This window comes from Fomitopsis serialis (assembly GCF_022376445.1).
Source record: "Fomitopsis serialis strain Sig1Antser10 chromosome Unknown B0H18scaffold_12, whole genome shotgun sequence".
Classification (NCBI taxonomy): domain Eukaryota; kingdom Fungi; phylum Basidiomycota; class Agaricomycetes; order Polyporales; family Fomitopsidaceae; genus Fomitopsis; species Fomitopsis serialis.
The window spans coordinates 474198-502134 of NW_025954972.1; the positions used below are offsets into that span (position 1 = coordinate 474198).

The 27937-nt window shown below is 55.2% G+C and overlaps 11 protein-coding genes across 11 annotated transcripts; 7 read left to right on the forward strand and 4 right to left on the reverse strand.

Annotated features, from left to right (window-relative positions):
- Positions 1–281: 281 nt before the first annotated feature.
- B0H18DRAFT_71441 (uncharacterized protein) lies at positions 282–1775 on the forward strand. The gene is made up of 4 exons (XM_048039216.1): positions 282–574; positions 627–711; positions 768–1630; positions 1709–1775. Exons 1-3 carry the CDS (start codon positions 417–419, stop codon positions 1527–1529), a joined length of 1005 nt encoding a protein of 334 aa, XP_047896998.1. The 5' UTR covers positions 282–416; the 3' UTR covers positions 1530–1630; positions 1709–1775.
- An 848-nt stretch (positions 1776–2623) lies between these two features.
- On the forward strand, positions 2624–4205 carry B0H18DRAFT_988791 (aspartic peptidase domain-containing protein). The gene is made up of 4 exons (XM_048044926.1): positions 2624–3215; positions 3275–3439; positions 3492–3673; positions 3728–4205. The coding sequence occupies exons 1-4, from the start codon at positions 2681–2683 to the stop codon at positions 3986–3988; spliced, it is 1143 nt and encodes a 380-aa protein (XP_047896999.1). The 5' UTR covers positions 2624–2680; the 3' UTR covers positions 3989–4205.
- Positions 4206–4445: 240 nt separating this feature from the next.
- B0H18DRAFT_1102584 (cytochrome P450) lies at positions 4446–6658 on the reverse strand (the record flags this gene model as incomplete). The annotated part of the gene is made up of 10 exons (XM_048032554.1): positions 4446–4764; positions 4852–5095; positions 5158–5332; positions 5386–5499; positions 5557–5780; positions 5841–5924; positions 5992–6160; positions 6219–6341; positions 6402–6509; positions 6578–6658. The coding sequence occupies 10 exons, from the start codon at positions 6656–6658 to the stop codon at positions 4590–4592; spliced, it is 1497 nt and encodes a 498-aa protein (XP_047897000.1). The 3' UTR covers positions 4446–4589.
- Positions 6659–8351: 1693 nt separating this feature from the next.
- B0H18DRAFT_988801 (glycosyl hydrolases family 16-domain-containing protein) lies at positions 8352–9858 on the reverse strand. Its single transcript, XM_048044927.1, has 5 exons — positions 9429–9858; positions 9305–9375; positions 9010–9246; positions 8628–8952; positions 8352–8567 (listed from the first exon to the last, which is right to left on the reverse strand). The coding sequence occupies exons 1-4, from the start codon at positions 9767–9769 to the stop codon at positions 8768–8770; spliced, it is 834 nt and encodes a 277-aa protein (XP_047897001.1). The 5' UTR covers positions 9770–9858; the 3' UTR covers positions 8352–8567; positions 8628–8767.
- A 452-nt stretch (positions 9859–10310) lies between these two features.
- On the reverse strand, positions 10311–11472 carry B0H18DRAFT_871842 (uncharacterized protein; the record flags this gene model as incomplete). Its single annotated transcript, XM_048040185.1, has 2 exons — positions 10311–10489; positions 10557–11472. 2 exons carry the CDS (start codon positions 11470–11472, stop codon positions 10311–10313), a joined length of 1095 nt encoding a protein of 364 aa, XP_047897002.1.
- A 1887-nt stretch (positions 11473–13359) lies between these two features.
- On the forward strand, positions 13360–14852 carry B0H18DRAFT_71579 (uncharacterized protein). The gene is made up of 5 exons (XM_048039217.1): positions 13360–13691; positions 13748–13864; positions 13919–14450; positions 14499–14674; positions 14716–14852. Exons 1-4 carry the CDS (start codon positions 13555–13557, stop codon positions 14667–14669), a joined length of 957 nt encoding a protein of 318 aa, XP_047897003.1. The 5' UTR covers positions 13360–13554; the 3' UTR covers positions 14670–14674; positions 14716–14852.
- Positions 14853–15722: 870 nt separating this feature from the next.
- On the forward strand, positions 15723–17191 carry B0H18DRAFT_952595 (velvet factor-domain-containing protein; the record flags this gene model as incomplete). The annotated part of the gene is made up of 7 exons (XM_048042131.1): positions 15723–15746; positions 15800–15926; positions 15997–16039; positions 16069–16113; positions 16182–16635; positions 16729–16905; positions 16985–17191. 7 exons carry the CDS (start codon positions 15723–15725, stop codon positions 17189–17191), a joined length of 1077 nt encoding a protein of 358 aa, XP_047897004.1.
- A 2879-nt stretch (positions 17192–20070) lies between these two features.
- On the forward strand, positions 20071–21367 carry B0H18DRAFT_1116182 (velvet factor-domain-containing protein; the record flags this gene model as incomplete). Its single annotated transcript, XM_048033382.1, has 5 exons — positions 20071–20189; positions 20243–20359; positions 20420–20879; positions 20932–21108; positions 21179–21367. The coding sequence occupies 5 exons, from the start codon at positions 20071–20073 to the stop codon at positions 21365–21367; spliced, it is 1062 nt and encodes a 353-aa protein (XP_047897005.1).
- A 1430-nt stretch (positions 21368–22797) lies between these two features.
- On the forward strand, positions 22798–23254 carry B0H18DRAFT_71745 (uncharacterized protein). Its single transcript, XM_048039218.1, has one exon. It carries the CDS (start codon positions 22887–22889, stop codon positions 23175–23177), a length of 291 nt encoding a protein of 96 aa, XP_047897006.1. The 5' UTR covers positions 22798–22886; the 3' UTR covers positions 23178–23254.
- A 209-nt stretch (positions 23255–23463) lies between these two features.
- B0H18DRAFT_71751 (velvet factor-domain-containing protein) lies at positions 23464–25292 on the forward strand. The gene is made up of 6 exons (XM_048039219.1): positions 23464–23613; positions 23665–23804; positions 23863–23979; positions 24046–24502; positions 24581–24757; positions 24814–25292. Exons 1-6 carry the CDS (start codon positions 23590–23592, stop codon positions 25045–25047), a joined length of 1149 nt encoding a protein of 382 aa, XP_047897007.1. The 5' UTR covers positions 23464–23589; the 3' UTR covers positions 25048–25292.
- B0H18DRAFT_988846 (uncharacterized protein) lies at positions 25155–27513 on the reverse strand. The gene is made up of 7 exons (XM_048044928.1): positions 27235–27513; positions 27011–27158; positions 26824–26961; positions 26390–26762; positions 26240–26342; positions 25822–26178; positions 25155–25765 (listed from the first exon to the last, which is right to left on the reverse strand). The coding sequence occupies exons 1-7, from the start codon at positions 27377–27379 to the stop codon at positions 25518–25520; spliced, it is 1512 nt and encodes a 503-aa protein (XP_047897008.1). The 5' UTR covers positions 27380–27513; the 3' UTR covers positions 25155–25517.
- Between the last annotated feature and the right edge of the window lie 424 nt (positions 27514–27937).

Sequence of the window (27937 nt, forward strand, 5' to 3'; positions counted from 1 at the left end):
TCGGTAGCGCTGTGGCTTCGTCGGACCTTCGTCCTGGCCACGACCTTCGTACAGCCTGCATAGGCCTGAATATCCCAGCTCGACAGCCCCGACTATCGCAGGTGCCATTCGAACAATCATGTCACAATTCGAGTTCCCTGCTTTGACTGTCCACAACCTCCTTCACCGCGCCTCGCAAACCCCGCCTTCCCAAAATGTACTGCGTTACGGTGAGAAGATCGTCGAAACGTGCACCACCGCGGTTGGTTGGCGTTTTCCTAGCTTTGATATCTCTGCCCAAAGATTTGGTCTGTCATCACTTTGTTTCGGAGGGATACTGATTTACGCAATTAGTATGCAAAGTAGCCTTCCACAGGCGGTGTTTTGTATACACGCGTGTACCTCCTACCCACGACAGAACTATCGGCAAGCAGGTCATGCGTTCAATCAAAGACTGGGACTGCGCTGCCGATAACGTTGATGATTCTGAGGTCTTCTTGCTACACGACCTGGATGAGTTCGAGAGCACAGAATTCAATCGGGTTATTCGCACAGTGGCTCCCACTGAAACCCAGTCTATTGAATCTCACAAACGGTATCTTCAAAGGGCTTTGGTGAGACCTGAGTTACTGATTCACGCACCGTAGCAAACCTCCTGAGAGCGCTGCGACACGCTTGCTGAAGAAGAGGCAAAATGTCTCAGATATATCCTTACACAAGATTATACCCGGAGTGAGTATTCTTACACATCAGTCCTAGTGAGAAACCGTCGAATTTGACGCATATAGCCTCATTTCTGTCCTCCACCAGACGTGATCCCCCAAGTTCCGGTCCCCAAGATAGGACTAAAGAAGTATCTTTCCGAGAACGCGCCGTTTCCCATTCCACCTCACAATCAAGGCTCAATTCGCGACGCCCTGAGCGATGAGTACGCGAGATCAGCATGGATCGTTCCCATACGCGGCAAAGTACCCTGGCGAGGCTGCAGTGCGGCTACTGTGCTTGAACCTAAGCAGGCTTCGAAGCAAGGCTACTTCGGGGCACTTGGTCCGCGTGGCCCTCACGACCCTGCACCAAACGATAACCCGGACTCACAGATCGTCTGGACGCACGATGCGCTCGTAGCTTTCTGGGCCTTCCTCCTCCAGCTCCGGGCAGGCGGCGCTCTCGGGCCGCTCTCGCTCTCGTTCGATGTCGCTCGCACGCAGCCCGAGCCTTCGACCTCGTCGACGACGCGTGGCGTTGTTGTTGGACATGCCGTTGATAGCACTCCAAACGGTCCTGGGTCGACAGCACGAACCTCGTCCAGCAACCCTTCGCAGGATGTCCGCTCTACGCTTCTCGGCATGGACCACTTCAAGATCTACCACGACACCCGCTATACGATCAACCTGCGTCACGTTTTGTATGCCTGGAGCTATGAGCCTCGTCATTCGGAGGCCGTGGAGGAGATTTTTGGCTCTGCTATCCCCAAGGATAAGATCCGAATGTTCAAATACGCAAGGCTGGTTCTGCTGGACGAGAGATCGAAGGCCATATTGAATATGTGACATATAGAATCGCGTTGTTTCGACGAAGTCAGCGGTGCGTCTGATTTTTGCCGTGCGGGGCCATGCATGATGTAGTTGAGAAGACGCATTGGCAAGCTTCTGTAAGTACTTATGTCGTGTGTTTCGCTGTGTCCTTTTCACATGACTGTTATAATGTGTGCTAACAATAATATATGTAGCGACGCGGGCATGCCGGGTGGCGGGTAAGTACGGGAAATGCCGGTGTCCCTAAACCGCAGTAACTTGAAGCGGCACCGCTGGTTGCTCGCTTAGCGCTCCGGTCTTGGCGTCTCGAGACTTGTATGCGCAGTCGCCGTTCTTCACGCCTCCACCCCCCTGCGGTCTCCTCGACGACTCTTCCACGCTGCCAGTCTGATTTTCCCCCCATTTTCGTCTGGTTTCACGCCGACCGCCATGCGCCTGGCGTCCCTCCCTCTTGTCTTAACCTGCCTGCTCTCGTATGTCCTTGAAACATCCGCCGCACCCTCCACGCATGTCTCGCTTGGCCAGCACATACCACTCTCGCGAAGGAGACCAAGATCACGCAGCACGGATGAACTGCGTGCATTGTTGAGAAGGCGGAAGCATTCTCTAGAGGCGAAGTATGGACCGGAGGGACTGGGGAGGCGTGCGAGCGGGTCGAACCTGTGCGTCTTCCTTCATGTTTCTCTGACAGCGGGGCTAACCTATCGTTCCGTCGTGTAATGAAGACTGACAGACGAAGACAAGGACCTAACGTGAGTCGTCCCGGCAGGTGACATTGCAAAGAAACATCGTTTCCTCCACGGACAAGGTTTGCGGTTAAATGAAAACTCTTCCACATACCTTCGCAGGTAGGGAATGTGCTCCATAGGCATTAATCTCGGCCGAGGAAAGGCTCAAGGGCCTTTGTTCGCCGGGAAAGATGTCTTTCGACGTCTTTCCGAGACGCATCTATGTCGTGGGGAAATCATGAGGGATCCTTTTCACTTTCGAAGCCATTTGGCCCGGGGAAATCATGATGTCTTTGCAGTGTGATGCTTGCTCGCTTGCTGACGAAATGTCGCAGATACTTCGGCTCGTTGGCTATAGGAACACCTCCTGTATCGTTCAACGTCATCCTTGATACGGGCTCATCGTATGTATCACGCCCGTCTGGGTTCCCGCTTGTGATGTTGACGCGGCCTCTCAGCGACCTCTGGGTGGCTTCGTCCGAAGGAGGCTTAACAAGCCTGTCTACCATACCGAGTGGCGTTGCGACGTTCAACACATCAGCTTCGTCCTCCTTTGCTTCCTTGAACGAGTCGTTCTCGATCACGTACGGGTCGGGCAGCGCTCTGGGCTCACTTGCCCGGGACACCGTCAGGATGGCAGGCTTCGCCATCACTGCCCAGACATTCGCAGTAGTGGACGAGATTACACAGGGGGTGCTTACGAGCCCAATATCCGGCCTTCTCGGGCTCGGGTGGCAACAGCTCTCAGCGTCCGGCGCGACGCCGTTCTGGGAGGCACTTGCCCAGTCGAACAACACGCTGAGCGACAAGGTGTTCGGCATCCAGCTCGCGCGCTATGGCAACGATTCCAACGCGGAGTCGCAAGAACCCGGGGGGACATTCACACTGGGTGCGGTGAACGAGAGCTTGTTTACGGGTGACATTGAGTACCAGGATGTCCCCCAAGTGGGCTATTGGCTGCAGGAGATCAGTGGTATGTCTTGCGTCCTTTGTTCAGCATTCCGTGATCGCTGTATTCATACGAGTATGAAGGTTTGACAGTCCAGGGGACGTCGATCAGCCTGCAGTCTGGGTCCGCGTCGTACGGCGCCATAGACACCGGCACGACGCTTGTAGCTGGGCCTTCCGATGTCATCGAGGAAATCTACGCGGCAATACCAGGGAGTACCGCGGACAGCAGCGGTTATTACACCTACCGTAAGCCTTACCTCCTCTTCGACCGCGGATTTTGACCTGAACCTCTGCGCAGCTTGCTCGACTAAGGTCCACGTAACGCTGCAGTTCGGGAATAGCTCGAGGACGTGGGCTATATCCCCCGACGACTTCGCGTACACTACCGTGGACTCTACGGGGAACAACTGCATTGGCGCCTTCGTCGTGAACACCAGCGGCGGCACGGCCCCACCCTGGATCATCGGGGACACATTCTTGGTGCGCGATAACATCCGATCACTCGAGAACGCCTATTGATGATATCCCGAGCAGAAGAACGTGTATTCCGCGTTCCGACATGACCCGCCGTCTGTCGGCTTTGCGACGCTCTCGTCGGAGGCGGTCGCGATGAACGGTGCGGCCGGCGACCCACCGAGCCCGACGATTGGCTCTGTTGCTGCTGCTGTCGGCTCGACGAGCAGCGTCGACTCTGGATTGAACGGCACTAACAGCAATAGCGCGGACGTTTCCGTGCGGTGGAGTGCGTGTTTGGTGGTCGCGGGTGTGACGGCGGGTTTAGTACTGACTTTCTAATCTACGATTTGCTGTATTCGAGGGGGTACTGGATTGCTGAAGCTTAAGTACGAGCGATGTATTAGTGTAATTTGGGATGCGTCCGTCGTGGCTCGGTGTCGGATGGAATTGGTCGCGCCTTTTGATACTGGGATAGGCTTTTAAGGCAGCTGGGTCACTCAGGCAAGGTATGTCACTCACCAGACAGGCCTTAACGTCCCTATCCCTCGACTCTATCCGAATGGATAGGGATTTGTAGACTGACAGTAAGTACAGTATAGCGTGCTACACACTGCGCCTCGCTGCGTGCCTACAATCACGCAAGCAAGATACGTATCACCAGTATGACTGTCTTGTTGGTTGAACGATGTGCTCCACGCCTGGCCCATCAGTGTCTTATTCACTTCCCAGACGTCCTGGACATGTAGAACACCAGTCCTACAGGATGACTTTGAGAACACCAGCACACTGAAGTTAAGGACTGGAGAATCGCGTGTTATTACTCATCATGTACGAGTTTACGTGTATCTACGTAGATTGATGACCCCAGTGAAAACAACATCTCAAAGCTCACTCAATATTCTGCGGTAGTGAATGTACGGAGTCAACAGTGTCGTACCCATTAAGCCACGACCTGTCGTTTCCGGAATAGTACATTCTTATGCACAGGCACGATATTATGCCAGCGCGACAGGTTCTCCGGCCTCCGCTGTTCGCCTTCGAACTTGAGGTCATAATTGAGCACGATGTATGTCATCATGACTTTCAGTTCGTTCACGGCGAAGAAACGTCCCGGGCTAGTACGGCAGAAAGCCTGTGGTCAGCAAATAGTATGCTGGTCGTGGACGCAGGGTCCAATGAAATCAAGCGAAGGCACCACGTACCAGGCGTGCTTTCCATGCCCAAATGCCACGTACTCCGGCGAGGTGCTGACGTACTGGTGTTTGATGCCCGCACCATCTTCCGTGCGCATGTCTGCGAAGCGGAACGGATCGAACACGTCCGGGTTCTCGTAGTTGCGCGCATCGCGGTGCGTCGCGGTCGACGCACTCGCGATCAGCGTGTTGGCCGGGATTAATGTACCGTCGGAGAACGTTATGTCTTGCAGTGTCTTCCGCAAGACGGAAACTACACAGGTGAGGGACAAGTCAATAAAGGTCCAAGGGCACGATGATCACGTGAGCACTCACCGTGCGCAGTGCCGTTAAACCGCTGCGACTCGCGCATGAAGCTGTCGAGCTTCCACATCTTGCTCATCGCGACCTTGGTCCAGCCGTGCTCCCCCACCGCGCTCTTGGCTTCCTCGCGCAGCAATTCAGCGCACTCGGGAGATTCTGCGAGGTGGTAGAGTGCCTGTGTGATGCTCTGGTGCGTACGTTGTCAGTCGGACAGGTAGTTGCGGAGAGGAAAATACGCACACTGCTGGACGTGTGTATGGCAGCAACGTTTGAGACCAGGAGAGCCTCGATTATCACCTGGGTAGGCTCGCCTTGTCGGATGGCTTCGTCAATAATCCACATCATGAAGTCATTCTTGTATTCGATAGGTCCGGTGAGCGATGAGCAGTCCCCGCAACAGAGTTAGCTCACAGGCTTGTCGTTCCACTCGTCACCCATTTCCTTCAGCTTTCGCTGACGCTCCTCGATCATGGGCCTGAGGAACACGGACGCATTCCGCGCAGTTCGGCGTGGCCATGGAATCAACGGCCCGACAATCCCTTTCATGAATCTCGGAACCCAAGTGAGCAAGAAGTATGCCCTCGAGAAGTCGAGGGCGAATTGGCGGACGATCTGCAGATAACCTTCATCCCGGCCTGTTGGCATTGCTTAATCAGCTCTGCAAGCCATTGGTCCGCATCCGGTAGCGGACTTACATAGGGGAAGACCGACGAAGACGCGGTTGCTCGCGCGTGAGATGATCACTGCCATGGTCCGTGGCACGTTGACACTGATCCAATCTAGATGGGGGGACCAACGTTAAGTGGCAGATTCAGCACAGCACGGGAATGATCTCTGGCAACTGACCGTCACCCTGCAGCTTGCTTCCGACGGCGTCAGCAAATGCTGCATTGATTTCGTCCGTGACTTCGCCAAACACGACGCCCAGATTCCTCGTCAGGGCGCCGCGGATGGTGGGTATATGAACTGGGTGGTCAACGAGACACTCTGATAGGGTGTATCGTATCTGGACAAGCTGTCCGATGACTTGAGTGACCATTGAAGCGAATGAGATGAGGTGTAGATAAGCGTACCTCTTCAGCCGCCTTGTAGAAACTCGCATGCGAGTCCGGAAATTTGGCTAGCTCCTCATTCAGGGTGGTGCCACTGACGATAACGATCCATTGGTCGAGCACAGCAACTCTGAAGACCTTGTACTACGAACGTGAGAAGACAGGTGAGTGGATGGGAGTCACAGCAGTCAAACAAGAATTGACCTTCGCATAACCTTCTTGGAGGACCTCGCGGGCATTCTTACAGTACCGGTAGGCACCAAGGTATGAGAGGAGAGGAAAAGATGGTCCAATGGTTGGGATGGAGTATAGCTGTGAATGATTACAGGCCAGTGTTAGCATTGTTGTTTTAACATACACACCACTCCCGCGACGCTTACCGGATCAAGTCGCCATTTGATGAGAATTGTCAACACGAAGATGCTAATGATGGTCCCCACGATCTCAATTGGGTTCGGCATGCTGCGGTGATCCGTTTGCTTGGTGAATACGAGTATGGGAAATAGACTCCGGACGTGGAACAAAGTGGGCGCAAAGCTTGGGATTCGCCACTGCAAGTCGCTGTGTTTGAGAGTATAAGTAGCTTCCGGTCGACTTCAAGTCGCTGATGGGCGGGGCCCGCAAGGATTGCGAGATGACGCTGCGCAGCATGTCTGGTAGAGCGCACTGACACGGTAATTCAATGCATAACAACAGATACGCCAGGAAACCGGGTTCACCATGGGTATTATACATAGAGACGGACTCCCTAATGGAGGCTTCGCTTGAGGACAGGCGCTAGCATCTCAGGCTGTCGCGGACATTGTCCGGGCGCAACGTCTCGAACCTCGGGAAATGAATGTGTGTGCAACACACGAGAGGTGACGATAGTGCGGAGAGGCACAAAGGCCACTCAGCCACATCCTTCGGGAGTCGGCTTTGTGGCCCTATCAAGCTGTCTTGGTTTTCCTTGATAGCACCAAGCAGTAAGTGTGAGCACAATGCAGGATTTCATTCAGTTACTAGCAATTACCTTGTCCACCCGCTATGCATACCGTTGCCAATGACAATCAGGCGAGCCGTTCAGCAAATTCCCAAGTTGGGGGTTGCCACAATGCCTTGGGCCAATGGTACCTCCGCTCGACTTGACATTGAGGTCAGGTTCCTTGCACGGCGTCTCTCGGAGCAGAGCTAGGCCTGCGTTTGAGTGACAGATCGCTGACCGATACTTCCTAAGTCCGTCATAACGTCGCGATCCCCAGCACATCAACGCATCCCTGGGAGCAGCGTGATTGAGGCACTGAGAGAAGCTTTGGGCAAAGAGATCGAACCTGTGCCGCTACTATTCCGACCGGTGGATTCACCGGGCCCCAGAGGTCCCCCTGCCATATGTTGTACCACTGTCATCCACTCGTTACCAAACCATTTCTGCATGTTGTTCATGTACCTGGAGTGTCTCCGAAGTAGCATTATGACGCAAAACACCACAGAGAATTGAAGCCGACATGGGGGTGAATGTCACGTTCGTCCGCGTCAGCCACCAGGCTGAACGGAGCTCCAAGTCGTGAAGCGATCACTTCTGTATCACAGTGATCTCGACAAGTGCGGATACTGAAATTGTATTCGTGTCACTAATGTAACCGCCGACTTCTGAGGCCCGCCGAATCCATCGTAGCGGCGCAAGCGCCGATCCCCGACTCCTGCATGGCACACAGCTATTATACTCAGCCTGCCACGGCGGCACCATAGTATATTATGTGTGTATTTTAATATTGTAAGTACCATCGGAATGGTATGGAGACTCAATTGGAAGCCCTCACGCCCGCGGCGGCTTCGCCGCCCGGGCGTCTCGGGCTTCCACGAGTCTGAGCCACACGGCGAACTTACTTACCGTAATACATACTACAGTACATGCGAGGGCTCTCAACATAATAGAGGCCCTCCTACCTTTGGGAGGACTTATTCGATGGTCAAAGATCCAGGCATCCAGACGCAGCCAGAAGCACGGAAGGATCCAACTGCCTCGAGCTGCCTCGTAAGACACTCGAGCATTGCTGCGATACCGCTTATGGGAATTATGAGTCACGTGTTTCCCACGGAGGGAGCGGCATCGCCGGCTGCGAACGACTTATGGTCGACAAAGCCCTCCTCTCTCCCTCCGGTCGGAGTCGGGGACCGGTCGGAATAGTCTGAGAAACCTCGGGTACCGTGTACGTCGGTCCGTACGTCGCCCCAGCACGCGAACCTGGTCACCCCTTGTAGGGTCGGTTGTAGAGCGGAAGATTACCAGAAGAGGAAATATAACATGGGCTCCTATGACGCGAAACTTATGCGTAGCGAACATCGAATAGAACAGAACACCGAAGTGTTCGGACCTGCTATAGTTGCCTCAGGTACGTGCAGTAAGAAATGAGTGTGAGCGGGTTCTCGAGACATCCCAGTCATTGATACAGGTAGATAATGTACACAAGAACATCCTACAGAGAGACAGTAATGATGTGGAGGGAGAACATCATCGCGACGCACGAATTTCCAGACCGTCAGAGGAACAAGAACACGGAGTCGCCAGAGGTAGCGAGACTAGACGCGGTCTAGTACGGACATTCCAGCACAACCTTCGTGAACGCGGCGGTAATGCGTTCGGGGGCAGTCGACCAGTCGATCGGACCTTTCGCCCAGTCAGCGGTTCCGACCGGGGAGCTTGCATCCCAGATGCCGAGCGAGAGGCGCGTCGGGTGTGACGGGAAGTGCAGGGCACCATCCTTTTGAGTCTCAGCTGAGAACCACGCTACTGTGTCAGGCGCAGTGACTCCGCGTTGCAGATACCACGCACCCTTTGTGATCGTCCGAACCTGCTGACCGTCTACACTCCAAACGATGCGTTCTGCGTTCCAGTCGACGGTGTAGTCGTGAGAATGCTGGACGCCACCGTCGGCCGGGTAGTCCTCGATCTCGCCAAATACGCCCCAGAGTGGTGCCTTGTCCTTGGGGTTCGGAGCGTACACGTTCGTCTGCCAGTGTGAGGAGTCGCCACCGAGGAGTTCAACGTCCACTTCATCTCCCTGGTCCGCTGAGAGATATGCGGTTTTGACAAACGGACAACAGAAAATGACGTAGATGAGGTGTACCTATCAGTATTGCAGCTGTAACCGCACCAGGAACAACGGGCGCGGCAATCGTGAAGGTGACCCTCCCGTAACTAATGACGAGGCATGAGCGAAAACATTCCAGCGGCGAAAAACGGCTACTCACAGGAATGTGAATGTAGAGTTGACAGTCGCGCCCTCTCCGAGCTTGTCGTTGACACCGTCTTCGGTGGAGACCTTCCCTTGCGGTCTCTCCAAATAGAGTTGGAGTTCATGGCCGACGGTACTGTAGGACCCAGAGGGACTCAGAGCCAAGAAGGGGGCGCCCGAGTTGCCTGAGACGTCGCCCGGAGCAAAGCTACTCTGAAAGGGTTGACATTGAGAGACCGAGCGAGTCAGGACAGAATCGCGAGACAGCTCCGAGTCCGAGGGAAGAGCCTGGGATGCGAGACACCACAATGTTAAACAGTACAAAAGAATGAGAAGTCTAAAAGAATGTCGCGACATCAAGGAGAGTGCGAAGCCCACGGGTACTAGAGTTCAGAGTCTTTCCAGGAGATAGGTCGACCAGTCGTCGACCGATGTTGAGGTTGAAGGAGCGTCCCATTTGGGCAACCCACGAAGTACGCATTTGCTAGCGCTTAAATTATTTACGTGTTTAGGACGATCCTGGATGATCCACTGGTTCAGCTCAGTATGATCGCCACTAGCTAGCAAGTTTGAAGACATCGTCCTCCCATTGGATTCTGCGGCGGAAAAGTGAATAACAGTATAACAATCGGTCTGTACTCATCTGCGTAACACAATCCCAGAGACTGCAGGACCGGAATCGATTCACAATATTCTGTGCAAATCCGGCGCCGGATTCTAAAGCTGGCTAGTAGCCTTTCTTGAAGTGCAGTGAGTCGCCAATGAGTCGCCCTTGCAATCTATCCACTAAGCACTGCGCAGCGGCTATAGCTCCCCCATGAGGGCCGAAGAGACGAAAAGCATGATCATCTTGGATATCTCTATGTTGCTATGCGGCTATATAGTACGCTAGCCCCAGTCAGCGCAGATGCATTGGGAGGCTGCCAAAATCAATACATCGTTTGCGTCTCACCTTGACAGCAGCCCACTTTATCATCAGTAGCACCACTCTGTCATGCAGAGCCTGTCTGCACAGCGCACATTCGATCCCTCGCTCAAGTGGCAAGAGTGTTGCTCGAAGCAGGTGCGTTGACAAATCTATTCGTGGAATGAGTTCGAGTCTAAGCATCACTTCCGCAGAGTAGGATTACGGGGAATGGCGTACTTGGTCTTGCATCCCACACGAGGTGAGCAGATGCCAGTGCCCACGCTCTCGCGAGCGTCGTCTGCTGGCTTGCATCGCAATCCCGTGCTTCGGGGTGTCGCCGCGGTGGAGCAAGTAGCAGGGCCTTGAGTGCTTCCATGCGTCCAAGGTGGAGAAAGAAGAGCCGCTTGAGGTAGATGGAGCCCATACGCTCCGCCAACTCGTCTGTCAGTGTCGACAGCGAGAAGGATAGAAGGTGCGCCGAGCTCGCTACTGCTACATCTTCCAGGCCGTACGCGGCCGCCAGTGCGAACGTGTCAATGGGCCGATGAGGCGCGAAGGAAAGTAGGAGGGAGAATAGTGGCTGCGATGGTGTTGCATATAGCTGTGGTGCGAACCCGTACTTGAGAAGGGATTCCAACCCCAAGGACACCGTCTCGAAAGATGGTAGGAATTGCGCGGCGGGGAGATAGTAGATCGTATGAAGGACGATATTCAGTACGTCGGCACTCTCGGGCAGGACGACGGTAGGTGGCCCTCCGGTCCCATCTGTCGGGGAGTAGGGGTTTATGAGGTCCTTGAACTTATTGGCTGATGCTGCGAGTAGGCGGGTCCTATGGACGTAGAAGAGGATTTGATCGGAAGAAACCAGAGCAATGTCAGGGAAGGTAACGTCTAGCATAGCGGTCGGCTGGAATGTCGTCGAGACGGACATAGTGACCTGTCTCTCCGCGCTCCAGTGCGATTCCATTGGTGTCCCGACCTGGCCATTCGGAGCTGTTGTCAATGCAGGACAAATTATCTGACGTGGGCGAAGACTTGCCGGTGTTCTTACACCGTGCTGTTCGGTGAGCAATGCCTCATCACTCCTCCCCAACCCAAATTCGTCATTGAAGTCCCCGCCGTCTCCATGTAGCTGCAGGTCGAAGTAGTCCATCGTCGTCGAGACAGTCGCGGTGCAGAGATACGAGCAAAACAAGATAGTCTACGCGTCATCGAGGGTCATCGATGCGTGCACACTCCATTGTCGCCTTTATCGCGAAGCTTTCCTAGCAGCAAGAGGCGCAGCGGGTGAGAGAGTTGACTCAGACGCGCACAAGGGCGGCAGGCGCGGATTATCACCACATGTCCGGGCCCCCTCGAGCACGTCGACCGGCAGTTGGTGACCAGTCTTACGATATCTGGGGAGACAATCATCGCGCCGCATGGACTCGTCCGTGGGATATCCATCGCTTCTGCTGCATTGCGTAGTGCGTTAACAACCTATCTAGCCGGCCAATCCTGCATTGTTCTGGGCAGCTTCCAGAGACATTTTAATTGCGAACGGCCTTGTCAGTACCGGCGGAAAATTGCGAGCTGCTTACGGAGCTTGGCTCGACTGTGAGCCGTCGCTTCTTCGTTACGACGAGTACAACTGCGCTTCGCGTTGCAGGCACCGGGAATCTATCTGTCGCAATATGATTCACGGATTGAAGAAAGCCGTATGGCAGTATGGCAACTGTGCAACAATTGCTCGTGCAAATCAAAGCCTGCCCCCCACCACACAGATGCAGAGGGTGCATGCAACATCACCTATGTTAAGCGGAATTTTGCTAGCGTCGTCCAAAGGAACACTGAGGCCCTGCAAAATACTTTGCGGTGTGCGGTATGTCTGGCTACTTATATGCGCAGTTTGAACTAAATGTCGGACCACCGAAATTCCGTCGCAAGAAGGAAGCCCCGGCGTTGCGGTGCAGCACGGTGCAACTGAACAATTAGCCCGACTGGCCTACAAACTCAAAGCCCATTCTAGTTGATGTCGGTACCAAAACATACCCACATTTTCACCGGAATCGACTCTCTTTTCGTCTGCTAGTCGTCATAGCTCATGCTCGCTTACGGCCAACGAACATAGCATCCATGTGCGCACGCCCTGCCATGTGCTATCGTATTGTTTTCCGGGCCATGTATGTTCAGTCGGGTTCGGCGATGCCGGGGACGCTTCGAACGTGTTCGATACATACACTGTGCGCGCATGTTACAGCAAGTTATCCGCCGAGAATGCTACCGTGGCATATGCGTAGATCCGCATCGCACGAAGTTCATTGATTTTTCTCCGATTATGTACGAGGCGGTGAGTAATATGAGCCTTGTCCGACGCTTACATACATCTACTAGTACTGAGCTCTCCGCTGACATTCTTCAACATGACCGATCGCAAACCAATCGCACGGAATTCTTCGACTTTGAACCGTATGATATCTATGTGGAGATCCACGCCTGCGCGTAAGTACCAACATCATAATGCTACTGCAGACTGCGGGCCCGGAAAGGTAACGGCAGTGATTGCTCCTTCGGCAACTACCGCATTAATTGGACCAGAATTGGACCCCTCGAGAGTCAAGATCCTTTGGCACCGGAACGGACGTGCAAAGGGCCGGATCCGGAGGAGACACTCTGACGCGAAGCGGGCCTGGCGGGGTATGGAAAGGGCGATTAACGGCGCGAGTCTGACCCGTCTCTTGCTGAGTATGTATGACTGGAAGCATCCTGCATCATGATGAAAGATACCAAGGAATATAAAACTTGCTTGTCGCGCTTGCAGCTACAGTGCAACCCACAACACAACGCCGAACTACTACACAATCACTGAGTTATTTCCATAATAAGCATGCAGCATGTAAGTACACCAACAATCGAAACGGAACTTTGACTTCCGCTCTTCCGCACAAACCATGGCTAGAGAAAGTCTGGGATGGTCATGGTCGGGTTTAAGATATCTTCTAAGTATCATACATCGGTGCTGCTATCATCCTCGCTGGTTGCCGGAGACAGTCCGACGAATCCGAGTTATAATATGGTACTGTGAATATAACAGAACCTTATAGAACGTTATCTTGAATTGGTGGCGGCGCAACCCTGCACCGTGACGTCCCTAGACTCGTCCAAGAGCCTAAGAACCTCCCCGCAGCCTGTAAACCATGTCCTCCTCCCTACATCAGCGCCCACTGTGCAGCTGAGAAACCTCGTCGTCCACCTCATGCAGTCCGCCGCACCCCCTGCTGCCTTCAACCTACCTGATACTGGTAGACCAGTCTCGTTCGTCGCCGGTCACTTCGCAGGGAGAACGCTCCGCGCCGATATTCAAGAGCTGCAGCATGCCACAGCAGGACGGAAGTACGTACCGTCGCGTCGTTTGTACCCCAGAGGTCATGACAGGTCTGTGTCACTAGATGCGCGACGAAAGACAGACGGCCGCTCGACCCGCCCCCCGTCGTGAGCATGCGGCTGTTTGAGGTGACAAACGCAGGCACTCCATTAGAGGTAGAGCAGGAGCTGAGGGACCTGACGTACGCTGCTCATTCCCGTCGTTCAACGTCTATGTGTTGACTTGGCTGGTGCAGAGGAGTGGACATCCACGGGTTTCTGTGCCATGTTGACTTGATCCGCGTTCCAGACCCAGCGTCCAAGTCGTTCTCCAGTGAGGCTGGGATGAGCGACACCGCCGCTACTCCTTTAGCATCCGCATATGGCCATCCTGGAGCGTACTCCGTACCCACTCCGTCGGCATTGTCCTACGGTGGAGCATCCGCAGGACCGTGGCCACAGCAAAGCAGTCGTTCGAATCAGCAACCCATGCGCGGTTCGACGGGCCCCACTACGTCGGCTTTCGGCATTCGCAGTATGGACCCTGCAGGCGGGTCCACAACTTCGCTACAACAAGATACCATACCTTCTGCAGCCGCTGCCATGACGGGAGGAGGATTAGCCTGCTATTATCCCCGTACCGCTGGGCCTGAGCCCCCGACAGCTCTTCATCCACATGTACCCACCGCGAACAACCAGCCCTGCACTCTGCTCCTCGTCGGCACAACCTTCGTCTCTCCGACCTATCTCACCAGCGGCAGAGGCAGATCTCTGCTCTATACCTTCTCCGTGAGTGTGCCTCTTCACCGCAGCCATGACCGTACTGAAGCGTGGCAGGACATCGCCGTGCGAGAGGAAGGGCTCTTCATCCTGCGCTATAAACTGTTCAATATCTTCAATGTCGCTCTCGGAGTGGCGCCGATGCCTTACTGGCAGAGTGTTACGGCGATTCGTTCAGGGTGTACAGCACGAAAGATTTTCCCGGATTGCGCGCGTCGACTGCCCTGACCAAAGTATGTGCGTTGCACCGGCTGTAGATTGTACACTTATGTAGAGCTCGCTCTGCCTAGCATTTATCGACCCTCGGTGTGAGAGTGAACTCGCGTGAAAACGAGCGCAAGCGGTCGAGGGCCTGTTTAGACAGCGATTAGTTGGCAGCGCTTGCGCCAGCGCCCACCAGTGCACCTCCTGCCCCATGACTGGACCCCTCTTTCGCGGACGAGCATTGGAATGCATACCGATGTGTTCTGGACCCTTGGAAGATGGTAGAAGACAATTGAAACATTCATGTGCGTCCGTCCTAGCCAGAACGTCGCTTTAGGGCTGCTAGGACTCGTTGCTTGGAGTGTACCTAATTCCCCAATTTTAGTCCAGTTCATACACGGTGATCGCCAGTGGCGCGGGTCTTGTTCCGAGAATGAAGACAACGTCATCAAGTCCTTTCGAGGGTGAGTTGGACTTGGGCTTGAGGCGTGTCCGCAGAGCCTGGTGGGGCAGGTCTGACTGGATGACATCGGTTGTATCGAGCTTGTATCGAGCTGAATCGGTGCCGGAAGCAGAAGAGGACGAACTACGGTGTCAACCAGTGCCAGCGCATTGACCCCGTCAAGTGACTGGAAGACGCGGCCTCACGACAGTCCTAGTCGTTGTGCTACGCCTGACGTCGATGGGCCTTGACGCGGCCGTGCGTTGATCTCCTGGGAGAAAGCGTCGAGCTGACGGAAAGCGTGGTGTGGAAAGGGGTCGAGGAGGGCATGGGAGGAGAACGGAAGGGGCAGGTGGGGCGTGCCGCTGGTCGAGGGCTGGTCGGGTGTGCAGCGCGCGGCGGGCTCCCATTGACGGGCCAACCTATCGGGTTTATCCGCATTCAGGGAAGCGGGCCTCCCGTCTGTGCAGACACCCACCGAGCTGCAGGTCTACTGCAGGCACTCTGACGCCTTTCCCCGGTCAGCACCTGTCCAGCATGTCCTCGACAGCGTGTACCACCCATCGCCTATAAAACCACATCGAATCACCGTAGCCTGCCCGACTCTCCGTCCGCCAAAGCTGCCAGCGGACCCGATGTCCTTGCACGCTCGGCATGCGGTACGTCTATCCTCCCGTTCCCGCGTCATGTTCTCTCATCTCTCCGATGATAGGGTACGAGCACCCAACCCGCAGACAACACTTCGTCCATCATCGGCCGTCCCGTCTTGTTCTCCGAAGGCCCGTTTGCTGGCCGAACCATCCGTGCACAGCTCGTGGAGCTGCAGAAAGCCGATCTGGGTAGGAAGTTGGGCATTCCAAACTCCCGTCGCCCATTCTCCCGATCTTGACACTTCGATCGTTTTCCCAGGTGCGGAATCCGGGATAGACGGCCTCTCGATCCTCCGCCCGTCGTGAGCTTGAGGCTCTTTGAAGTACGCAGCCCAAACACCGCTGCTCAGCGAGAAGAGGAGTATGTGCATTTGTCGTACGTCCGCACGTCTACCTAGATCGTCAATCGTTTCACGTGCACTTTCTTTCTCTTCTCATTTGTAGTGAGGCCGAATGTTACGGATTCATATGCCACATCGATCTTTTCCCTGTGCCTCAACCCGTATTAACGGGCAGTCCATCTCGGTCGCGCCGACTCAGTAACCAATTCTACCAACGACCATCTGCTTCTGAGAGCGCACCGACCCTGAATCAAGATGTCTCGCCAATTCTACCTAGGCCGAACCCCGACGTTTACCCCCGTGCACGTACGTTTCCAGAGCCCTCTGCCAGCGGTCAGCGCTGGGACTCTCACCGTCACGCGGCCGGGGCAACCACAGGGGCTACCAGTGGTGGCTCGCGCGTCGCTGAAGGGGTTCCGGGCCCCGTAACCACGCATATGAACGGCCTGCCTGTCCCAGAAAGCAGCCGGTGCACAACGCTCATTGTGGGCACCACTTTCTCGGCGGCTTCTTGCATTGACTACCAGGGAGTGCGGCAGCTCATGTTCGTATTTTCGGTAGGTGTCGCTGCACTCTCTAGCTCCTGCCGACGCGTCCTGTCATCGATGGCACTCGTCTCCAAACTAGTCCGATTGATTCCTCTCACGCAGGATCTTGCCGTCAAGGAAGACGGGGACTTCTTCCTCCGCTACAGAGTGTTCAACACGCTGTACAGCGTCGCGGGGAACCACCCCATCCCCGTCCTTGCCGAATGCTTTGGCGGGCCGTTCAGGGTCTTCAGCACAAAGGACTTCCCTGGCCTGCGCGCATCCACCGAGCTCACCAAGGTCTGTTATACTCCACTTCCCTCTCCATCTTCTGCGCTGCTAGCACGTGCGGCCACGCTGACATCCGTGCTCCACTCAGCACATCGCCCACTTCGGCGTGCGCATCAATTCGCGCGAGTTCGAGCGCAAGCGGCGCAAGAGCTCGCATGCTGCGGAGCGGCCGACTTTCCACCAAAGAGAACTCCTCCCGTCCCCGCAGGCTGGGTCGTCGTCCCGTCAAACGGACGACCCTGAGCCGCACAGTGCTGCCTACGGTAACAGGCGGGGGAGAGGAAGCACATTTTAGTCGTCCGATTTTGCAGTCGCAGACTCTAGTGCGCGCTGAAAGTCCATTGAACATCTCGTCACGGCCCGGTCAACTCAGACTCTCACATCCCGACAACGAGACACTGCTTCAGACGATTGCTATTTCTCTTTTTCTTCAAGTTGTATGCTGTGACAGTGCTATCGAGATACACGTTCCGTAGGCAAACCGTCATAATGTCATGCACGTGAAAGCAGTGCAGCTGGGCCCTTACCCGGCGTCGTGATGAGCAAGAGAGGCAACGGTGTTGACGGCAGGTGACATACACAACCAAAGATGTTGGCATCATGTTGCGGCTCCGTGACGTCTGTTTATGACTAGCAGAGGTACTGACTACAAGTGCTGGGAATCGATCATTTCGTTTGGGTAGCGGGATCGGCTCGTGCCAGTGATATCAACGCCTCGGCAAATAATCTCAAGAGCACGTCCGAAGGCGATTCTGGTGGACGGCGCACTACGTCCTGTCCCATAGTTGTTATATATGCTAAATATCGGTACAGAATCGACAGAGCGTCATTCTTGTGTCAATGGAACAACGTTAGCGATTGGTGTGCTTAAGTTTAGAGCTCCGGATCCGAGTGAGGTCCGAGTTGTGTGCCTTCGGAACCCTGACCCTCGAACATATGCAACGTACGCCTATGGACAGGATGGAACGGTCGCAGGGCCCTGCCTGTGGTCAAAGCACCCAACTGGCATTTTAGTGTTTAGACTTAGACTTCTAGTCCAGGGCCGTCAACTTAACCGGTTCAACAAATCCGTCTGAGGTCGTATCTGCCGCCGCCAGCCTGTATGTACTAGCTCATGAGCTAGACGATATTATCATACACGGCAAGAGAACCTTAGACAAACAGATGACCTCGTCGCAAGTACTGTCATCCACCGTACCATGAGTCGGTGACGGCCACGGAAAATTCTTGTGCACAGACCCGTAGGGAGGTCCGAGGAGAGACAGACGGCTAGCGGCTCAGTCATATGGTACTCTGAAATTTAGGAGAAGGATCAGCGCAGATGCATGTCACTGGCAATGACCAGCGACCATACTGTGGACGCGACATACCTTGACAACGGTTCATTCCCTCGTCATTGGAGCAAGTTTGTTTTTCACAGCGTGCATGCCAGCTCTCCTTCTCGAGTGGCCGTAAAGTTGCTCGCAGCAGGTGCGTTGGCAATTCTGTTTAACGGTATAAAACGCAGTGCAGTGGCCTGAGCACCACTCTGCCCCTGCAGGGCATCATAGATCCGGGGAGAAACGTACTTGGTCTCGCATCCCTGTTCTACGTCACAGCCTGGCGTCTCGTCTCTGAGTGCCGGCGCAGTGGTGGAGCAAGTAGCAAGGACCGTGGTAGTGCAGAAGATTCGGAGCCGAGCTTGCGATCGATCACTGAGGTGCAAAGGCAAGTACGACGAAAACAGCGGCTGTGATGGCCCAGCGTATAACTTCAGTGCGATACCATACTTGACAGCAGCGTCAAATCCTGTGGAGATGATCTTGAAGGACAACCCGAAATGTGCCGCGGACATACGGAGGACGACACCGAGGATGTCGTTACTCTCATGAACGGGGATGGCACTTCGTGATGCATGCGCAACAGGCAGAAGTTGAGGAGATCCTTAAAATTATTAGGATACGCCGCAAGTGCTTAGGTGGGCCTCACTCGGATGCACATAGAAGATGACCTAATCAGCCGAAGCCAGATGAGATCAGGGACTCGTGAGGTAGTGCCAACATCCAGCATACCTATTTGCCTCTACAAAAACGTCGAAATGACTATGGTGACGTGTTGACGTGTGCTCAACAGCGGTTCCATCATCGGGCCCATTCCCACCTACTAGTACGCCGGAACGACTGTCGATAGTCACGCAGGACAGGTCAGTATGCTAAGACATGCCAAAGTGCCCATACATTTAACAAGGCGCAGTGACTGCCAAACGTACTGTGAGAGGGCAAAGGGTTAAACCGATAGCTGTACGGTGAATTGGTATGTGTGCGCACGTTTTCCGTTCTCTGGATCCTGTCCGGTCACTGTACCAATTTTTGTCACTGCAACGTCGACAATGTACTCACGGAACGGGTGCATGTCAATGGTGTTTCGCGTCTTCGTACGTCTTGCCGGAGGGACAGACTGTATGATATATTGATGTCTATGTCATTCGTAGAAATGGTACTCAAGCTAGCAGAACCGCAATCTCAAGTTGTTCACGAGTAGAGTCACGGTCTGTCACGGTAGTACGCCGTATCTGGAGATGCTGACTCAGCATCGGGTAGCCGAGATCGCACGATGCGGCGCGTGTAGAGTTCGGCGCCTCTTCGAACCGATCTCTCTCCGCCACGCTCCCCAAACGCTCTCCGCGCTGCGTCCGCTCGCACATGTCACAACTACGCGCGACAGGCAGCAAATGCTTATTTACACGGTTCTGTCAGATAAGTACAGGCAGCCGGGATATCGCGGTGGACCCTGGCAGACCCTGACAAGTGCGTGACATTAAGACGTACTAAGCATGATATTTACATATGATCTTTAATTGTGTGTCCGAGTCGAAGACACGAAGTGCGCTGCCCTCCTCGTTGTCCCAGCGAATGGTCTAGGCCGTGAGTTTGTGACATGACATTTCTGTCCTCCACACTGAGTACTGAGTACTGAACGTGAACGTGCGGCGACGACCAAAGTGTCCGTCGTGCCACTTCTCGGGTCTGACCTTCCCCAGCCAGCAGTTCGCCGTGGTCCCAGGAAGCATACAAGAGCCTCGCCGCCAAACACAAGGCGTCCATCACTATCCGCACCACCTTTCGTCTGGCTGTGTTTTGAGCGCGTAAACATCCACGTCCACTCCGTGTAAAGCAATCCTCGTCAAGTCTGCAGATGTCTTCTCCTTCTGCACTACCAATCGGAAGGCCCATCACATTTATCGCTGGTCACTTTGCAGGAAAGACCTTGCGCGTACAGCTCGTTGAGCTACAGAAGGCCGATACTGGACGCAAGTACGTTGTATCAAGCCCTGTGCGCGTGAGTGGTAATAATTAGTCGATATCAGGTTTGGGTCGAAAGACAGGAGACCACTGGACCCGCCACCTGTAGTGACCATGCAGGTGTTCGAAGTCATGAACCCGGGGACACCGAGGGAGGAAGAGCGACAGTTGCAGAACCTGACGTACGTCCCTCATCTCGCTCTGCTTATCGACATGTCGTGATCCGGCTAACTCGGATGCAGCGAAACGGCCAGCTATGGTTTCCTCTGCTTCGTAGACCTGTTCTATGCCCGGGACCAAGAGCCTCTGTCTCCTGCGAAGAACAATATGGTTGGTCCTGGACCGTTCGCGTCGGGATCGTCGCCATCATTGCAGGTACAATTCACAGAGCCAGGCCACGTCCGTGTACCAAGGGCAAACGTCGCCCGTCCCACGTATCCCCGTGCAACGGTGCCTATGGTTAGCTCGATGATCGCTGGGCGACGGGGCGCAGTTCGTCCGCCACGTGCCGGGCAAATGCCGGTAGGCGCTGCTACGTTCGCAGGACCCGCTATTACTGGGCCTGAGCCAGCGACAATCGTTAATCCGAATTCGCCAACCGCAAAGAGTGAGCCTTGCACTGCACTCCTCAACGGTACATCAATCGTTTCTTCTACTTCTGTCGAGTATGCGAACAGTGTGTCTCTGATGTTCATCTTCAACGTGCGTATACATACATCCTCCCCGCGGACATGACAGCGCTCACATATACCAGGACCTGGCCGTCCATGAGGAGGGACTGTTCCGTCTCCGCTACAGGGCGTTCAACACATTCAACGTCGCGCTTGGAGCAGCGCCGATGCCCGTTTTGGCAGAGTGCCATGGTGGCCCCTTCAGAGTCTACAACACGAAAGAATTCCCCGGCTTGCGCGTGGCGACTGACCTGACCAAAGTACGTGCATCGCACCGGCTGTAGCTTGCTATCAGATTACAACGCTCATGCACGGGCGCCCTCTGCCCAGCAAATCTCACTGGCGGGCGTGAGAGTCAATGCTCGCGAAACCGAGCGGAAGCGGCGCAGGACTTCTGGTGGTAGCAGTACGTTGGCGGTTCTTGCGCCTGCACCTGAGCCCGTTGTACAGGAGCCGGAGCCTTCTTTCGCAGACGGACATTGGAGTTCATACCCATTCTCGTGGCCTGCTGGAGCCTGACGTGACAGAGCGATCCAGACCCTTGCTACTGAGGCCGCCCGCAGTGTTGTAATGGGATCTACGGGCAAATGGGAATTTGGCATTCTCGCACTCTATTCAAAAGGTCAAATTGGCAATATTCAAGGTGCGATACGGACTTAACCGTGCTATGGGCGGCGGTGGCTCAGAATACTATTTACACACGATCAGCATATAGATTCCAGACGGTTACCCTTTACTTACCGAGATTCGGGATGCTACGGCATGTTCGCTGAGTGTGATAGATCGCGCGCCAGGGCGCCGCGTTCTCGGCCTGCATGCAGCTCTGGCAGCACTGGTGTAAGGACAGAGTCAGGGTTGCCGGAGCTATCGCTATTGGCAGATGCAGCCTGTTCGTCGGCCATGGTGTGACTCGCGAGGCACGTTGACGAAGTCGCCGGATAGGGAAGGGGCGAAACGGGACTGACGACCTGGAGGTGTCCACCGAGACCACGAGTGAAGCTTCTCGGGCTACGGAATGCCTCTGGAAGACGAAGTGGTACTCGGCGTACGACCATTCCAATATATTGTCACCGATTCCAAAGCGCGTCCCATGGACCGAGGACCCAGTCGCGACGCGACGTGAGGCGCATCAGTCACGTGTCTTCCTCCCGCACCCCCTTCGCTGGTTCAGTACGGCGACTTGTTCACTGCAAGTGCTAGTAACTTAGCAAACCGCTGGTCATCCAATAACCATTCGAGTCGTTCCCTCGTTCCCTGTGCTGCGCTCTGCTGCATCTGGCTGTGTTTTTTTTTCACCGCGGTCACCCGTCATACGCAGATGAAGACACCAACTGTCCTGAGTGAACAACGACAGCAAGACCGGGTCTGATCACCTACGGGCGTATTCACCACCAGCCCTTGCGCAATTCAACCTGATCGTACGGAGACACCACCGCGAGGACTATGCATCGCGGCTTGGGGGCAACTTGGGGGCCCGTCACCTCACCCGATCTACCCAAGATCTGCCTTTTCTCCGTTGGCAGTATGTGACGGGATGCGACACAGGAACCTTACTGGCAAAGTGAGCCTGCTCGTATCCGGCCCGACCGTTGCCACCTCGTTCTACTGACCGTCTGTGGTCGCTATGCAGTCTAAAGGACTTGGGTCATTGCTCACCAAGGTATGTCATTGTAATAACTCACCCTTTGTGCTCAGCCCGTTCCTCGTTTCTCCGGGTGCCGAGAATGAGCTGAGGCGGCCCTGCAGCGGGACATGGCTGTTCCAGCACGGTTTTCTGCGGAAGCTACGTTGGGTCCGAGTCGTTGACATAGGGGGCTCCATAGTGCCCGCCCGCTTGTCGGGCTCGCACGAGTGTCGATGAGTCTGAACGCCAGGCGCCTGGCCCCGCCCGGGCCTTCGAGTGGAGCCAACCGCGACACTATTGGGCCACTGTCGCCGTCAGACGAGGAGGTAGATGACCGGCCTTTCGGGTTGAGGAGCGACTCGCGCGTCTCTCGCAACTCTGATATCGCCCTCAACTAGCTCGTAGGCGTGGCGAATGGGAGGCAAAGTTCTCAGCGTTGCCTGCAGTGCTCTATCAGTGATGGTGAGATTGTTCAGCCTGCGTGCGACGGCTTACCACGTTGAACTGCTATTTAGACAGGCTGCTTCAAAGCATGGTTTACCTCACAAGATATTCGATGACGAGGAGACTGGCTATACACCCAAGCGGTCAGTCACATACTTACGCCGCTGCACAGGGCCTGTGGCCGGGACACCCCATCGCCTGGCGCGAATCGACGCACAACACTACATAGCCTTCAGTTCTGGGCTACAGTTCTCGCGATGAAGTTAGGAGGCCTTGGGTCGGGAACGGTCCTCAAGCCTCGAAAGACTTCCTAGCTGGCCTTGCTTGTCGCTGTCGTGGTCGAATACATTGGGACTGCAGCCTGAAACGGAGCAGTTGGTGAAGCCGATGAGGGCGGGGTCGCCTCGTTTAGCGACTAGAGGGCGCAAGTTACGCCGACTCGGGCCTGTTCATTGAGAGACCGGATGCGCCTGTGGTGCTCGAAGAGCCGTGGCCTCTGTTGTTGACCATGAAAGCCGGGGAGTACTCCAGGTGGGTGATTATTAGACCACCAATCTACCGGGCGTAACCAATGTTGAGCAAACACAACCCTGCAGAGGGAACGGGTGGCAGCAGAGTACATATATGACAGCCACAAGTTTGTTTTCTCTCAATCACCATAGGCTTGCCTACAATGTCCGTCCAAGATAGACGTACGGTATGTGCTTCCGCCAGTCTGTTCAGCAGTCTTTGATCTAAACGCCCACAGAACCCCGGCATCCAACGTGGACTGGCAAGGACGACACCGACGTTGATTGGTCAGCCGGTTCTTTTCACAGCAGGCCCGTATGCTGGTCGGGTTATCCGTGCCGACCTCGTGGAATTACAGAAGGCCGACCTGGGTCGAAAGTAGGTCGTCTCTGTCTTCTGTTCGTGTCCTCCTCTTACCCTGTCTTGTCATCATCAGATGTGGAATCAGGGACAGGCGGCCTGTCGACCCTCCACCCGTTCTGCGCCTCAGACTCTACGAGGTCAGCGACGTAGATACCGCTGCTCAGCGGGAAGAGGAGCTCGTGCATCTGTCGTGCGCTTACATGTCTGCCTGCTATACACACTGAGTCACACCGAATCCCCCTTTTCCCTCTCGTAGTGAGGTAGACACGCATGGGTTCATATGCCACGTCGACTTGTTTCCGAACCCTATGCCGACTTCCACTCTGCAGACCACAGCTCTCGTGGTGACGGAGCAAGCAGGTTCATCAACGGCATCAGCTGCCTACTATACACAGCATGAACAACACCTCACGAGTACTACTGAACCCAGTCCCCGTCTCTCTGCGGCCTGCCCAGTGGCCAATACAGCATCCTCGCTCTCTGATGGCGGGCAACAACCGGAGCTGCACCATGGCGGGCCTGGAGAAAGAACACGACGTACTAGGCCTGGCTCGTATGCCAGCGACGGATTACCTGGTCAGGTAGCCACGTACGTGAACGGCGTTCCGGTCCTAGAAAGCAGCCGATGCACCCAACTCATCGCGGGCACCCTGTTTTCGGCGTCCTCCTGTATCGAGTACCAGAGAGCGGCGCAGCTTATGTTCATCTTTTCGGTACGCAGTACCACCGGGGCACTTTCCCGAGGCCAGTGACCTCGTGTCTAGGCTACGACGCTTACCCGTTCTCTATAGGACCTTGCCGTGAGGGAAGACGGGGACTACTTCCTTCGGTACAGAACATTCAACACGCTGTACAGCGCCGCTGGCAGTAGCCCCATCCCAATTCTCGCCGAATGTTACGGCGGGCCGTTCAAAGTCTACAGCACCAAGGACTTCCCCGGTCTTCGCGCGTCCACCGAACTCACCAAGGTCCGCTCATACGTTGCTCGCACGAGGGGACGCGCTGACATTCTTACACAACATAGCACATCTCTCACTACGGCGTCGCATCAACGCGCGCGTGTCCGAGCGCAAGCGGCGCAAGAGTTCGCATGTGGCGGACCGGCCGAGGGACCACCAAAGAGAGATACTCCCTGCATCGTCTCCGCCGGACCGTCACATGCCGGGCCGTCCTCTACCAACGATGCTCAGCCGCGCTGGGCTCATGGTTATCGGCGGGGCTGAGGGAGTACCTTCTGATCATCGAGTTTGAAGCCTGAGGCCTGAGGTTCCAGGGACCGCGTGCACATCCACCCCTCACGTAGTAGTAAACCAGTCCGTCCTTAATTCCGTCGCATCGAGACGCCGAAAGATAGTATTCGACGATTCTCGCATTGTATACCATGTCCATACTATATTACCCATATGTCCGTTCACAGGCGAATTGTCTTTAACTGTACGCAAAAGGGTACCTTTCCAGTCACGCGGGAAGCACAGTATGTAAGTGTTACATGGCAATGGGCCGAGAGAGGTCGAGGCAACCGATGTGACGCAGACACCAATCGAGCTGCATGTGCATCGAACCTGCGGAAGTACTCCCTTGGCAGACCCTAAATACGACCCTGTTGATCAGAGGAGTGCGATCGTATATGAAGTTCTCATGGGAAGTGAGCACCTTCGTGTGGGTAGCAGAGCCTATAGCCTGAGATCCGACGCGAGTCGCGGGATGGTATGTACGCGTACTCTGACATTAACGCCTCAGCCAGGGACTCAAGATCGTGCCCGACTGCGTTGGTGGAGGTGGTCCTGGCGGACGACTCCACCTAGGTACGCTCGGCGCTGTCCCCGACGGGAAGGGCGGCGGCGCGGCATAAATACCAGGATTGTTGAGCTGAGAGGGCGACGGTGAAGGTTGGTAAGGGTGCGGCAAGTGGGGAGGGGTATGATATGTCGAGGCCGGTCTCGACTGCTTGCTCGGCTCAGGCCGTAACGTTGTATCTGTGGGATCATTAGAGCTACTCCGCGTGAAAGGCGCGGACACGCCGCCAAGGGACGAACGCTGCTTCTGCTCCTTCTCTGCCTTCTTGTGCCCTTCTCAGCGCGCTTCTGTGCCTTCACGTCCTCTCTCCCCTTGCCCTTGCCCTTGCCTTTCGCGGGTTCCTGAGCAGTGGTCCCCGCTGTCTCCGGCACCCAACCGAGCTCCGGCCCGGGGTCTTTCACTTCTGCTCGGGGGCGCAGCTCAGGCATGTCGATCTTGCTGAGGTGTATGACGAGGCTTTCGGGGGGAGTGTAGCCGTCTTGACTACGATTCTTGCCCTTCGGATTCGGATCGTTTAGGTTGATTCGTCGAGGGCCTTTCGCTTTATTGGATGTGTCGTAAGAGACGTATTGATGGAGTTCCTCTTCCATACCTGTGGAGGTCAAGACGGGGTCATTCCTGCGCAGACTGAGGCTGGCGCTCAACATTCGTACCAGACTTGTAGCGAAGACGTTTCGTCTCTTCCACTACCCGAAGCACCTTGGGAACATCCGCAGCCGAAGAGGATCGAACCGTGATGAAGAGCATTGCCTCATCCTGCACATGTCAATCACAAGCACGAGTCGCCAGCTGTGCTCGCGTACCTGCAACAACCGCTGCGCAAACTGCGCGTGGTCCTCCACTGCGCCCTCCTCGCCCACTTCCATCTCGTTTGCCTCGCCTTCGCCCTGGAGCGTGCGCAGCATGTGCAACTCCGCGACGCGCTCTATACCTGTGCGTGGTGGCGGCCGGGGAGGAATAGTAGGCGGTGCGGGTGAGGGCGTGCCCGAAGGAGAGCTGCTCGCCTCTCGTCTCGTGCCAAGACTCAGGAGACTTGACAGAGGCTTGCTAGTACTGCTGGGCGCACTGGAGGCTTCGTCGGGACGCGGGGTATGGTAAGCCTCATTGGTATCCTGGAACGTGAGTAGGGCAGTGAGAATGGTGATTTCCAGACCCTTGCGGTCTTCGATGTCGAAACTGGACGTAGGGTGCAGGATCAATACAGCAGCATCGGAGCGCACCCGGAGTCAAGGCATACCGGTTCAGATTGTAGTCGAGAATCTGCACAGACGAAGTCTTCAGTCGTCCGGACGGCTCCTTCGTGACTGCCACGAGGACAGCTGGATCTGGCTTGCGCAAGATGAAGCATTCTTCGCGTCGCCACTCGAAGTCATGACTGAGGAGGGTTAAGCGTATGCACAAGGTGCGCAAGGATGCAGACGTACTCCTCCCACTTGAATACCCACTTGAACGACAATGTGCCCGTATACCTCAGCTCTACTACAGCGTCGGGATTATGCAATTGCAGCGTCTTGTGCTTGCTTGTCGCGTGTGGCGCGGTCGCGGTAGCAAGCAACGAAGTAGAGAGAGGATCTATGAGGGGAGTACGGACATCAATGCGCCAGACTCTTCTTTAGAGTCGCCCAGTCCCTCAGCATCAGAAACGCACCGTAAACCTCAACCGTATACGTCTCTCCTTGCACCCTTCGCTTCGCGTAATGGACTGTGCCCGCCGGATCGGTGAGGTCGACAACGTCCGGGTCCTCCGAGTTCGCAGCGAGGTTAAGGGTGAATAGATTCTGGTCAAGACTCATTGTTGTTCGTTTGCGTGACAGCCCCGACTCTGGTAGGGGATCTTATCCGCTCAAGGTAACGATAATAAGTACGGTGAGTTATGGGACAGAAAGTATGGTGGACCATTTGAGTATCGCCCACGGGCGCTTCTGACAATTGCTGCGCGGCGGTGCCAGCGGCTCAGCCTGGCGGTGCTCAAGCTCAAGCGCGGCTGCGCACCCAATGCGCACCTCTCTCTTAGACTACCCACGTAACTCACATATATACTTACAGTACTGGTGTACTCAGGCTGTACTTACTACGAATCAACTACGAACACCGGTACTCACACAGGCCACGGGCATCTCTGCATCAAGTCGTACGTCTACATATTACATAGCTTCAGCTGCGCCAGTTGCCCGCTCTCACCTACTCTCACTCGGTCAGACAGCTCTAGAGCTTGTCTAGAGCCGACTCGGATTGTCAAGATGACAAAGGCAGCTGCCAGTCGCTCAGTACTGTATTTGCAGAAGTTACCGACACAATGAGCATTGATTTCGTGAGTTTCATCCAATTTCATCCGACCCCAGTGGTTAGCT